This window comes from Gracilinanus agilis, chromosome 2, assembly GCF_016433145.1.
Source record: "Gracilinanus agilis isolate LMUSP501 chromosome 2, AgileGrace, whole genome shotgun sequence".
In the NCBI taxonomy this organism is placed as follows: Eukaryota; Metazoa; Chordata; class Mammalia; order Didelphimorphia; family Didelphidae; genus Gracilinanus; species Gracilinanus agilis.
Window position 1 is genome coordinate 676012594 of NC_058131.1, and position 13937 is coordinate 676026530.

At 45.8% G+C, this 13937-nt stretch overlaps 1 protein-coding gene across 1 annotated transcript; it reads left to right on the plus strand.

The window, feature by feature from the left end:
• Positions 1–1202: 1202 nt before the first annotated feature.
• FAM219B (family with sequence similarity 219 member B) lies at positions 1203–13504 on the plus strand. Its single transcript, XM_044659113.1, has 6 exons — positions 1203–1611; positions 2185–2284; positions 3312–3396; positions 6288–6365; positions 6740–6788; positions 10379–13504. Exons 1-6 carry the CDS (start codon positions 1483–1485, stop codon positions 10544–10546), a joined length of 609 nt encoding a protein of 202 aa, XP_044515048.1. The 5' UTR covers positions 1203–1482; the 3' UTR covers positions 10547–13504.
• Positions 13505–13937: the final 433 nt, after the last annotated feature.

Here is a 13937-nt window from a genome sequence, read left to right on the forward strand (position 1 = left end):
AAAACCCCAAAGAAATCATAAATAAGACTAAAAACTAAGTTTTTAGAAAAGACCAACAAAATTGAGAAATTCTTAGCTAATCCGATTTAAAAGAAGAAAATGAAATCAAATACCAAATGAGCAAAGTGAAATCACATCAAAACCAGAACTAAAAAAAGAATAATCAGAACATATCACATAGAGCTGTATGTTAACAAAACTGAGAGCACAAGAAATTGATAACCAAACTATCAGAAGTCCAGTTAGAGATCTTAAATAAAACAATCTCAGAAAAAGAAATACTGTAGATTAATGGGAAAGACTAGAGGGGGCAGTTAGGAGGGTCAAACCAGCCCTGGGTCCCGAGTTCAAATCAAGACTCGGTCACTCCCTGGGGCAAGTCACTAAACCACATGGCTTTACCCTTACTGCTCTTTTGCCTTGGAATCAATGCACAGTATCATTTCTAAGATGAAAATAGGGGTTTTAAAATAAAGTTAAAAAGAGAGCATTTTACATTCTCGTCTCTTATGTTTTTTTGGGATCTTGCCTACAAACTCATACATTAGCAACCCTTATCTTCCGACATGTATTAGTTCCAAAACAGAAGAGCAATAAGGACCATGCAGTGGAAGTTTAGTGACTTGCCCAGGGTCATCCAGCTAGGAAGTGTCTCGAGGCCATTTGAACCCAGTACCTCCAATCTCTAGGCCTGGTACTCTATCCACGGATCCACCAGACCATCCCCGTTTAACAAGGGGACGTAGCGGGTAGCTAGGTGGCTCAGTGGATTGAGAGTCAAGCCCAGAGATGTGAGGTCCTGGGTTCAAATCTGAAAACGGACACACTTCCTAGCTGTGTGGCTCTAGGCAAGTCACTTGACCCCATTGCCTAGCCCTTAGCATTCTTCTGCCTTGGAACCAATACATAGTATTATAGATTCCAAGACGGAAAGTAAGAGTTTAAAAAAAAAAAACAAACCAAAGGGACGTAGAATGAGGTCGCCCATCACCTTGGAGAGAAGGGGGTCGCCCATCACCTTGGGGAGAAGGGGGTAAAGAAGACATTTTTCCTTTAAGAGAGGGCAGGGCCGGGGACCGACGCGGCCCCGAGCCACTCCCCTGACTGGAGACCGAGGGTCTAGGATCAGGAAGGCCTCTCTCCATCTGACAGATATGGAAACTGAGCAACGGAGACAGAGGCCTGACAAGGCCGGCCTCGCCAACGGCTTAAAATCTCAGGAATCCACGCTGGCATCTTGATCGGTTTGTTACTGCTTCAATAGGATTTCATCCTCGGAGAGAAAACCGGTCCGGCGTCCACAGAGAGCTGGACGCCAAGCTCCCACCATCTAGCACAAGACTGGTCCCGGCCGCAGCGGAGAAGGGACTGGGCGCCGTGACGTCGGTGGGCGTGGTCACGTAGGGGGGCGGCTCCGCTGCCGCTGCGGCTGCCTCGCTCGGCGCCCAACGGCGGCCGCCCCGTGGGGAACTCTCCCGGGCCATGGCGACCTACGGGCCGCGCGCGCCTCCTCCGCCCTCGCGGCCACCGCGCGAGACCCGCGACACGCCAACGGCCGGGACCCCCGCCCCGCCCTCGCGACCCCGGCCAGGCCGGGTCCCCGGCGGCGCGGTGAGGGAGCCCGGCCCGACCCCGCCCGGGGCTGCAGGAGGGAGAAGGGGAGGGAGAGGGGGAGGAGCTGAGGGGAAACCGAGGCAGAGACCGCTGGCCAGGCCCGGGACTCTTGGGCGGGTCGGGCGGCCTCTGCGCGAAGCCTGACCGGGCCCCATCTCCTGATCTTTGAGGCTCGGCTTCTTATGTCCCAGTCCCCCAGGCCTCTCGCTCCCCAGGCCTCTCGCTCCCCCACCCGAGTTTCATCCCCTTCCTCCTCACCACCTCTCCTCCATTCTTTCGCCTCCCCCACTTCTCCATTCCGTCCTCCCACCGTCATTCCCACCCTTTCTCCCCGTCCTCCCCAATCCTCACTCCCTTTGTCATCTTCACTGCCCCTTCCCCTACTAACTCACCATCCCCTACCCCTTCCCCCTCCCTCCATCCTCCTCCTCCCTTCCTTCTCACCACCCATCCACTTCCCAGTTCAGCTCAGTGCCCAGAGACTCCAGGGGAGGCCTTTGCTTTAGGGAGGAATCCTGCTCTTAGTAGTAGCTGTCAGCCTTTTCACAAGCTACTTGCTTTCCTTTGCAGGTGGTGAGTGGCTACAAGAGGGTAGACTGGGCTCCAGAGACAGTAGAGAAAAGAGGCCCCTACATCATGACCAGAATGCCTTCCATTCAGGCCAAGTTGCGTAAGTATTCGTCTAGTCTTTGAATTTTCATTGGCTCCTGTGCAGGAATCGATGGGGAGAAGAATTCCTAGAATTGTCCATTTAGGGCCAGAAGATCACCTCCTCCTTAAAGGCCTCTTAGTTCAATACCTTCATTTTACAGAGGAGAAAAGGGAGAAGATTGTAAGTGGAAGCTGGGCACTCAGGGCCTGGGTCTCCAAAACCAGTTCTCTGTGGCCTGTGCCAGTGCAGCCTTGGCCTGGGTCCTGGCCCTGCTTCAGTTACATCTACCCTAGGATGTGATTAGGGAGAACTCTTCCCTATCTACCTGGACCCAGTCTACATCCCCATTGCCAGATTAGTGTGAGGCCAATCATATATTTTCTTTAAACTTTTTTCTTCTGGGTAAACAAGAATAACTTTTTTCCCCCTAACTCTTACCTTCTGTCTTGGTATCAATTCTAAGACAGAAGAATGACCGGGGCTAGGCAGTGGGGGTCAGGTGATTTGCCCAGAGTCACAGGAAATGTCTGAAATCATATTTGAACCCAGGTTCTCCTGACTCCAGGCCTAGTGCTCTGTCCACTGTGCTATCAAGCTGCCCCAAAAAGGACAACTTTGAAGAGGAAAAGAAAAGGAACTATAAGACACTATAATGAATGTCAAGAGTTCTCTGGAAGGGAAAAAGATAGGAGCATTCTCATGTTAGTGACTGGACATACAGGAGCATTGATTGCTCTCACTTTTTTTTTCTCTTAACTGTTTCACCAGGTTTTGAATGAGTCTGGCTGGTGAGCAGAGAGAGAGGCCAAGTACTATGGCCTAGTTACTTGCCCCTTCTGAGGGACTGAAACCTCCTCACTCTCGGATATTAGTTTTTTTCCTTCCCCACTCTATGAGTTGCTCTGTATCAAAGACATTAATTTCCTTCTATTTTATTCAATTCAGAGATTGCCTCACCATATCGGAATTAGGTAACATTAATAGCTATGAGAATAGGAACCTCAAGAAAAGTGAGCCTATTGACAGAGGCTCCTTAATTTTTCAGAGAAGCACCGGGATCTGGCCAAGGCTGTCCTGCGGAGGAAAGGCGTGATGGGAGCCTCTTCACATCCCAACTCTTCAGGGAAAAGGTTCCTTCACACTTCCTGTTTGTTCCACCTCTTCTGGGCCACAGTCTCATCAGGGATTTCCAGTAGGCCTCCTTAGGCGATAGATCCTCAAAGTACTGGCTGGGAGTTGAAGATAACTTAGATAAGTTATGTTTATCTTTCTGCTTGGGCGTATAGTATATATAGTATAGGTGAAAAAACCTTTACTTTAGAGTCAAGAAGTTATATACATAAAAGGCAGTATTACTGTAAGAGAGAAACCAGCAAGGCAGGAGAGGAATTGGATTCTGGGACTTCTCTTTGGTTACTTTGGAGGTGTTTGTTGAAAAGGAGTTTGGGAAGAGCAGAAAGCATTTACAGTTAGAGGCACTTAATAAAAAGTTGGCATTCTCTATATCTAATAAAAGAGGCACTGCTAGGGTAGATTCTAAGGTAAACAAGATTGATCCTTGCTCTTAAGGAACTTATTGTATGGAAAATAAAATGTAGCTGTGTGACCTGGGACAAGTCACTTAACCCTCATTGCCTAGCCCTTACTGCTCTTTTGTCTTAGAACCAATACTAAGACAAAAGGTAATGGTTTTATATAATTTTAAGAAAAAGGAAAGAAAAGAAAATGTGCATACATTAAAATACTGCATAGTATTGTGATGAAGATTAAATGAGATACTCTTGGTAAAGTTCTTCACTAAATCAATGTCAGTAATAATTGCAAAATAAAATATAATTAATACTTAAGTATGGATGAGGTGATAATAAAATTTAGAAGAGGAACAGACCTTCAATTTGTAACATGGGCAGGGTATCAGAGTGGTTGGACTGTCTTGACTTTTCAGCTTCTTTTCTAGATCTAAATATGATTCCATGGCTTCTGCCTGGAGGATAAGGGAGGACTTCATGGAGAAGATGGTAGTTAAACTGGGTTTTAAGAGTCATTGAACTGGCAGGAATGGGAAGAGGAGAAAAAGGCCATTCTGGGTGTAGGAAATGGTGTTTACAGAGGCCCAGGGTGAGATATATACAGAGCTGTGACTGGGACTTGGCTGGGCTCAGGCTGAAGTGTGGAGTATGTGAGAAGAATAGGCTGGTGCTAGGTGCGCCTTGCCAGGGAGAGTGGCACCAGGCTTCTGGTACAGGTGTTACATTGTAGGCTGTGGGGAGTCCCTGAAAGCTTTTGAGCACTAGTGTGATTAGGCCTGTGCATTAGTAAAATTGATGTACTCATGGTGTTCTGGACAGATTGTGGGGTGGTGGAGGGGAGACTAGACTAGAAGGCTCTCGAGCTGTCCATGGTGAGAAATAATGAGAGCTTGAATTTGAAAAAGAACACTATAAATGGAGAAGAGAATTGGAATTGAAGAAGTACTGCTGAGATAGAAAGAATGAGATCTAATGACCAGATATGGGAAACGGGAGGGAATGGTCAAAGAGACCTGCTGCTATGAGCAGGGGGACTAGAAGAATGATGTTGCCACTAATTAAAATGGCAGAAAGTCAGGAAGAGAAACTAGTTAAGCAGAGTTGATGCATTCAATTTTAGACATATTAGGTACTTTGGAACAATGCATACCTCATCTTTTTAAAAAATATTTATTACCTATTACATATTATAACAAATTTCCACACAAGTTTTCCTAAGTTCTATGATTGAATTAATAGCCTTCCTTCCTTTCCCTTTACCCTCCCAGTGCTGTTAGGCAATTTGATCTGGTGCATATCTCATCTTGTCCTAAACTGTCAGTTTACAGATTTCCAAACTGTGGCCTGGAGAGGATCACAAATTTTCCTAATGTCACACAGTTTGTATTCAGAGCTTGCATGCACTCGGGGCCTTTGGGATTAAATTTCACGAAAAAATGAGTTTGGGATGTTGGTGAGAAATGCAGGTCAGGAACCTTAGGAAAAGCGCTTGGGACTGAATTTATAGATTTGGAAGTAGAAATCAGAGTCATAGAAGTCAATATTTGAAACTATGAGAGATTATTAGAGAGACAGCCTAGAAAGAGAGGACCAAAGGTGGGAAACCTTGGGGAATAGCAAGTGAGTAAAAGTGGAAGACAAGTCATAAAGGAAGAATTTAAGAGGCCAGAGGAGACCCAGACAAGGATGTCCACAATATCAGGAGCTGGGAAACGGTCCAATAGGATGAAGATTGAGAATAGGCCCTTAGAGGTCATTAGAGTGGTAAGGATGAAAGAGGCAGTTGGTGTGTGACAGGATGAGTGAGTAGTGAGTAGTAGAAATTGGGAGTCATTGAGGATTTACTACCCTTCCAAGAAGTTTGATAATTTTTTTTTAAAGTGCAGAAAGCTGAGAAAGTAACTCAAACAGATATTGAAGTGATTGTAATATTTTTAATCTAAACCTTCATTTTATGCATAAGGAAACCGAGGCCTCCAAAAGTTAAGCATCTTGCCAGAGTCCTATTGTAAGACCCAAGACTTGAACTCAAATCTCATTGCTCTTTCCATTAGAAAATTTCTCATTGCTTCACTATTCTCTTCACTGGCTAAATAAGTGGATAACATTTAACGTGCTAGCAGTGAGAATTTGTCCCCAAGGGGAATGGATTGTACCAGGAGTTAATAAGTCCCTGTTATTAGAGGGCTTTAAGCAGAGGCTGGATAACCCCTTGTTGGGTCTATTATAAAAGGGAACTATGCCTTAAGAGCGAGGCTAGATGCTCCATTTGACCCAGTGGCCCCTTTGACTTGAAGGTTGTTTGATTCTGCGTTTATGCCCTTAAAAAGAAGGTAAATCCAATAGCCAGCTAGATAAGGCCTAAAGTATATCCATGTATATGGACGATCAGGGATATTGCATTCTGTATTTCTACAAAGTTAAGGACTTTAGCTTCTTACATACTTCATGCCATGGTGTTATCACTATCCTTTATCCCTGTATCCCTTCAGGTCAGTGAAGTTTAACAAAGGTTATGCTGCCCTCAACCAAAGTGCAGATGAAAACCTGGTGTCTCTTGATTCAGACAGGTGAGTTTTTCCTCTTTCTAAAGCCAAAAGGAACTCTGGAGAGTTCATTTCACCACATCATGATCTTCTGGGCGTAGGAACTACCAAGAATGGCTTGGCTTGTCAACTAATGGATCATGCCATTCTGTAGAGTTCAGTCATTCTTCTGTTTGTTCAAACTATAGGGCATGGAAAAGAATGGGACACAACTGCTGAGTTAATTTAACATGGAATGATGGCACAACCGTGAGCCTCTCTGAGCTGGTCTGGGAGCTCCTTCAATGCTAAACATAAGCCTTTTGGTGATTAGTTAGCCTGTCCCTGAATCTCTGTATTGGTCTCCTCCATCTAGTTATAGTTGGAATTGTACTTTTACCATCTTTCTCTTTTTATAGTGATGGGGAACTGGAATCTAGATACTCTTCCGGGTACTCCTCTGCAGAGGCAAGTCCACAATCTGTTTGTGTCTGTGTCTATGTCTGTGTCTGTGTGTGTCTGTGTGTCTGTCATTGAGTGGGACTTTGGAGAGGGCAAGTCTTTTCAAATCCTGGTGTGGAATTCCTTTCTGGTGTGTAACCTTCTGTATCCCAATTGGTTGCCTAAGTGTCTTGCGAGTGACTTTGGAGATGGTTGGTAAATGAGGGGTGATGGTGACCACTTGAACCCTGAATTACTCCCTAGCACTTCTTGCTTAGGTGGTTTCAAGAAGGACAGTCTTTCTAAATGTCTTATGAAATATTAGGAGAAGATTGCATGGTGAACACTCTGCCTTTTGACAACTGCAAGCAAATTTTCAGGGAGGGTGCAGTGCCCTCCTGTTCTATATAATGCCTTTTTGTCGACACCCAGTTTCTGAGGAAACCCTGGAAACCCTTGGGATTCTTTCCACAGAGAACAGTGGCAGTTAATAGGTACATGCTTTTCATTGTGGTTTAAGACACTAAGAGGGGATTAAAGGATAAGGAGGAGACACTCCATTTTTGGATCTGGAAGAACCCACCTTTGCATGATTTATTGGGAGGCCGTGGTATGAATCAGAGTGGGGAAAAACATGGAATTAAGACCGAGGAGATCTGGGTTCAGATTCTAGTTCTGCCATACACTTGCTTTGTGACTTTGGGCCACCTAGCTTGCCTTCTCCCCATCCCAAACTCCTAGTTTTCTCCCCTGTAAAATGGGGATAATACCTATCTGATTGTATTTCTGGAAGGAACCAATAGGGTCATTATATTCAGCAGATGTTTAATAAATGTTTCCTGTGTGTTAGATGCTGAGACCCCAGAGACAGACTGAAGCACATGGCCCTTGCCTTAAGGAAGCTCACATGGGGAATGGGCTCTTGCCTTTGGGCACCCCAAGGAGGGATGGCCATGGCTGCACTGGTTCAAGGAATGAGGCTACTAGTGTCCTTTTGCCACTCCCTGGGCAGTCAGGGAGGAAGCCGGGCTTATATTCTGACCAGAGCAGCAGGTTTCCATGAGGAACTTGAGGAACAAGAAGAGTTTTCTTCTTATGCTCTACTTATCATTGTCACTCCAGGGCTGTCGGATGACCTAGTTTTGTAGTGGAGCACATCACTCCTCTAAGGACAAGGAGCCTGATTTGTTGCATGATTTTCTGTAGTATCTGGTTCTTCAGCAGCCCTATGAAAGAGGTGCTTTTGTTATTCCTACTTTGCTGATGAGAAAACTGAGTCTAAGCAGGGTTCCTACAGCTAGGAAGGGTCTGAAGTTGGATTTGAGTACAGGTCTCACTGACTTCAAGTCCAGCAATCTGTACCATCTCCCTTATTCCTATGAATAATGCTGATTTATTATTCATGCAGCCCTACCTAGGTTTTTGTCTTCCAGTCTTTCACTCTTCCTACCAGATGGACAAGTCATTTGGCAAGGGCCATCTAGTTTACCTTTACAGGTATCTCTGTCCTTATTCTCTCCTCTCCATTCTCTCCCGGGCTCTCATTTGGGCCTTCATTGACTCTTAGACCAGAGTTTGGTCAGTTGGGTTTCTTTTTCCCCCAACCCAACTAGGATTTCCTTGGGAGAATGAACTCTCTGACCTGGGGCAGACTGGCATCTTCTCTGCATGGGGCACTGGGAGGCACTGATATGCCCAGGATCATCATGTTTCAGAAGGAGGACTTGAACAGTCTCTAGGGCAGCACTCTGGCCGCCTCCTCAACGGCCCTCCTGCTCTGACTTCCCTGCATCAGGCTGATGCCTCCCCTAACAAAGTATGCCTTCTAGCCGCAGAGGCATCCCTCTTTTCCCCTTTGTCGCTGTGATGGGCAGTGTTGGCTAGAGTCTGGTCCAAAAAGAATCCATTGAGAAAACAAGCTTTATCAGAAGAGAATATAACAGTGTAGTAAGTAAAGGAGAGGCGGTGAGGTAAGGTGAGGGAAGAGAGTAAAAGGTGGCAGGCCTTCCCAGGAAGGCTTTTTATCTTGTTTAGTTTACTGAGGAAGGGGTTCTTTGTGTGGGCAGTTGTCCTGGGTCTCCAGAGAACTGACATCACTTTATCCGTGGTCTACTTTGGTCTGCCTTTACCCAGGGTTCCCTCTGTTTGTCCCTGGGGTAGAGGGAACAAATGACAATGTAAATGAATGCCAGAGATACATACCCTGGGGCAACTTTAGGTCAGGTTTTGCTCTTCTTCTAAGCCTCTTCCTTTAGAGTAAGTGTGAAAATGGAGCATTATTTGAATCTAGTCCTGTGTGCCTGGAAAGCTGGACCACCTGTGCTTACTGTGCAGAGCCCCCCCAACCAGGGACTTAGGTTATGCCCAAAGACGGATGTGAGTTTTCTCATAATTGTGAATCTAAGCAACCCATATGTTTTATCTGAAGGGTGGCCCCAAACTAATCAGCAAGTTATGGTTTCTGTGTTCTTTTGATGGTGTACAGCTACTTGGCAGGTTTGTGGGATATTTCAGCCCATATCACCTACCTTTGGACAGTCTATTTCCCGGGTCTGGAATGCTCACTCTTCTTGCATGTCTTGGAACCCTTCACTTCCTCCAGGCACTATTCAGAGAACAAGTAATCTTTCCAAGTAGGCTTTATTATTTTATACTATTTTGTATGTAGTTCTTGTATATTCATTAGGCAGCTTGGGTAGTGGATAGAAAGCTGATCTAGGATCCAGGAAGCCTTGGATTCAAGTCTTTGACATCTACTGGCTATGCTAGTCTGGACAAATCATTGGTCCACTAGAGAATTCCCTAGACCCTAAAGTGAAATCACAGGATCAGGCTCTGCCTCTCTAATTCTCAGTATTATAAATATGAAAAATGATAAAGGCTGGTATAGTAATATAAATTAGTAATTTAATTAAAGCCATGTTTATAGATAAAGTTATCAGACCATGCGCTTGTAAGCATTCAAAACTGCCGCCTCCATTACTGTCTCCGAGTCTGCTAGCCAAGAGCCTACTGGCAAAGAGGCTACTGGCAAAGAGGCCACTCCCTCCTATCCCAGGAGATTTAAGCTCTTCCCTGCGTCAAGACGTAGGCCTTCCCAAGCCCAAAGACCCGGAAACGGAAACCAGTTGGACCATGTTGGATCACGGGAAATGTAGTTTTGATACATTTCCCATGTCCATAGAAATATATACATTTTTAGATGGCATTCCCCAAATTTCACTTTTACAGTATACATGTGACCGTTCGGGTTTTATATCTTCACTTCCTGGGACAGTGCCTGGCACATAATGTTTTCAAATTGGATAGAACTGACTCTATGCAGAGAAGCAGTAAGAAGTGGTGACTTGGCCCTTCCTGACATTAGTTGCTATGGATTCGTTGTCTTTTGGGCTGGGGCCCAGGGCTTTGTCTTTTCCCTCTCAGTCTGCCCCAAGGAGGACACCTTGCCCAGAGGGCAACAAGTCTAATGTACAGCAAGCCCATAAGTCTCACAGGCAACTGATGATGGACAAATCAATCTAGCCATAGGAGTTGGCTAGTAAGTGCGTACTCTTGTACAACAGGTATTCCTCCTTTCCAGCCTGACTTCTGATCAACCCAACCTCTTCCCTCAGCAGGTAAATCAGGATCTGAACCGACAGCTGCTGCAAGATGGGTATCACCTGGATGAAATCCCAGACGATGAAGATTTGGACCTCATTCCTCCCAAGCCCATGTCCTCCTCAGCCTGCACCTGCTGCTGCTGCTGCCTTGGGGAAGCGTTCTCCTGTACCGTCCAGTAGGCAGTGCCTGACTGGGGGACTACACAGGTTGAACAGTAGCTTCCCAGGGGCCTATAGAGCATTGCCCTCTACTTCCCTAATGCAGTTGAGTATTTGGTGGGCAGAGCCGTCTGCACCAGACCCATCATGAGCCGAACATCCACTTAGGAAGGTCAGTGACTTGCAGGAAGCTCTTGCACAATATTTCTCAAGCCAAAGGCTTCTGGAAGGCAGAGTTCAGGTGGGAAGTCCAGTGGACTGTAGGTGGGCCACATAGTTTCTCCCTGATGCAACAGTAGTTTTGGGAGAAAACCTCTTGAAGGAGGGAAATGCAACGTTTCTGATTCTTAAGAATAAGGGTAACAAAATTTGTCTTATTTTAGAGAAGAAAATCATCAACTCTTGAAATTAACCCACTTATCATTTGAGTGCAATAGATGTTGATTTGGCATGCTCTGAGGGAGCAAACTGCTCCCTTGCATGGGGAGGACCATATTATATGGCAAGGTAGAGAAAAGGAGAGCTGCCCTCAGCCAAGGAGCCTTTAGAAGGATTTTAGTCCCATGGGATCCTAACATAAGGAAGTTTCACAAGCCTTTGAAAAGACCAAGGTAGTCTCTGTGGGCTTGCCTTTTAAAAGTGAAAGAGCCTCTTTTCTGTAGATGCTACTGGCTGGGCTTTTCCCCTTCCCCCAAGTCTGCCCCCTGGTGGCTGAATGCAGCAGTAAATAGAGGATCCAGTGCTTTGGGAACGTCGGCTGTGGCCCACCCTAATGACCAATTTCCTATCCATGGGTGTTGAAGTTTCCATGGTCAACCAAGACTCAAGTTAGGTGCTGTGGCTGCTTTGCACAGAGTGCTTTCCTTTTCCTCCTACCCTGTATTTATTTATTTATTTGGGGTTTTCTAGTCTTGTCTTGGTCTTGCTTGGCTCCCCCAGCCTGCCTGTTCCCCGGATTGTTGATAGGCATTCTGATACTGGGGGAGGCTGCTAACTTTCAGCTTTGGTGAAGAGGACAATTCAGGAGCAGCTTCTTGGCTTTTGTAATCTTGTTAAGAACTCTGAAGTTGGCCTGAAGGGTTAGAGAATATATGTGGCACTTAATGAATGTTGGCCTTAGTTTAATCCAGGGAGTAGAGAGTAAGAGTCAGATAAACCAGTGAGACCTTGGCTCTTCCTCATGGCTCCCTTGCCCTTCTCTCACTTCTTGATGGCCCTTAATTGTTAGGCATCTAGCATTGTTCTGGCAGCAGGCCCTCAAGGCAGACTTTTAGAGTTTGGGTTCTGGGCTGACATTTTTTGGTTTCTATTTTTACTCAGGAGTGTTTGTATTTCCTCAACCAGAAGATAACATTTAGATAGAAAACCTTGGGATTTGTCCTTTGAGTTTTTTGTTTGGATTCAGGGACTGTTTGCAGATGGGTCAACTTCCCCTGAGAATTTTAAATTTCCATATGGTTAGTTTGCCTTGCCTAAGGTAGAACTGTGCACTGGGGGAAAGTGGGCCATTGAGGGAGGAGCAGGTGTGAGATTATAAAGGCAGAAGCCCAAGGCCTGGCCCCATGGAGGCCACCGGAGCTATGGGATATTTTCTTGACATTCTTCTCTCCCACTGCTATCATCCTCCCCTCCAAAAAAAAAAAAAATTAATTTGGAGGATTACCTGTAGAAAGTAAGTCCTTGGTCACATGGTTCTTTGTGAAAAGGAGGAACAACACTAAGGGAGCTGTGCAACCTCAGAGGTACTTCTGAGTTTCTCTAACTTCACTAATCTATTGTCCTACCAGCCTTGTCAGTCAACAGGACTCTGTGACCACAAGTCTGCTGGACTTGCTAGATCCAGACAAGAGAGGGGGTTAACCCCAGTGACCAAAATGATATCAAAAGCAATCTTAAGGGCAACTTTGTCATTTTTCTCCCTACTTTTGATCTCGGCCTCAGATTCCTTTGGAGCAATTGTTTCACCCTAGCTGTCTATCTATTTTTGGGAGCTGTGTGCATTTCTGTTGCCCATTTGTTGTGTGGTGACTTATTTTGTGTGTATGTTTTTTATAAAGAATGGGAATTAGTGAGTGGAGGGAGAAAAGCATTGGCAAGATGTAGGTTAGGATAGAACCAGAAGGAAGTTAATTTGGAGGATTACCTATAGAAAGTAAGTCCTTGGTCACATGGTTCTTTGTGAAAAGGAAGAACACTAGGGAACTGTGCAACCTCAGAGGTACTTCTGAGTTTCTCTAACTTCACTAATCTATTGTCCTACCAGCCTTGTCAGTCAACAGGACTCTGTGACCACAAGATTCTGCTGGACTTGCTAGATCCAGACAAGAGAGAGGGTTAACCCCAGTGACCAAGATGACTCTAATTCATGTTTCTTGTGGGGGTAACAGAAGGACTTCTGAGTAAGGTTGAGGCATTCCCCTAGTGGGATAAAAAGATGGAAGAATCTGGATCCGAATCCTTTTTCTAAGGGCCAGAAGAGGGTTTCTTCCTTAGAGAAACAGGGCTGTTGCAACCTCCTGCTTTAGCCCTTGGTTTATCACCCCAGTTGCTTCCTTGGTTGTCTCATTACCACAAAAAAAGGCCTCTGAGGTTTCTGGTCCTCATGCCAGGCCTTCCTCAAACACAGATCAGTGGGGATTTCCATTATAATAGGAAGCTGTAAGGGTTCTAGGTAGAACTCAGAACTGAGAGGGTGGCCAGCTGTTGGACAGTGGAGTCACCTCAGCCTATTGCTGGCTCATTGAAGCCACTGACTACCAGTGTGACAGGGCCGCCTGGAGTGGCTCTTCTGGTGCTCTGCAGGTGACAATCAGTATACTTGGGGAAATGATCTTATTTGTTTTGCTTCTCAATGGCAGAGGTGGGGGTGGGGGGCAGATATGTGGTATACATAGATAGGATGTGTATTCAGAGATGTGTATGGCTTAGAGTTTTCTATCACAAGCAGAGTTTATAATATCAATAAATTTCTTCATGCCGTAGGACCTCTGTGTGTTGTTGGGGGGGGAGGGGGGACTGTCACCATGAGCTCTCCAGAGTTGAAAGATGTGGACCTTTGAGTCCTAAGAGGATGATCTGTTCCTCTCTGCAGGAAATGGGAAAGCTGGCATGCTTCTCACTTGTGGCTACAGTCCCAGCAGCTGCTGACCCTGGGAGATGCCACTTCACCTGGTTTGACACACTCTTAAGCCCTTTATAGAGGGGTAAGCTGGCATGGGGTCCATACCTGTGCTTTCACTAGTACAGGAAATCTCATCTACAACAGGTTGGTGTTTTGCCCTGGTAGCTCAGCCAGATCTTGTGAGCTGAGGCCTGCTTGTTCATCCCTTGTACCACAAGGCTGTGGTATCACAAAAGCCACCAAAGCTAGAGATCTATTTGGCTTTTCCTCTTNAAGGGGGGTGGGGGGAGA

Coding starts and splice junctions, on each gene's coding strand:
- FAM219B (XM_044659113.1), top strand. CDS start 1,483: ATGGCGACCTACGGGCCGCGCGCGCCTCCTCCGCCCTCGCGGCCACCG. Junction 1,612..2,184: donor GCCGGGTCCCCGGCGGCGCG/GTGAGGGAGCCC, acceptor TTTCCTTTGCAG/GTGGTGAGTGGCTACAAGAG. Junction 6,366..6,739: donor GTGTCTCTTGATTCAGACAG/GTGAGTTTTTCC, acceptor CTCTTTTTATAG/TGATGGGGAACTGGAATCTA.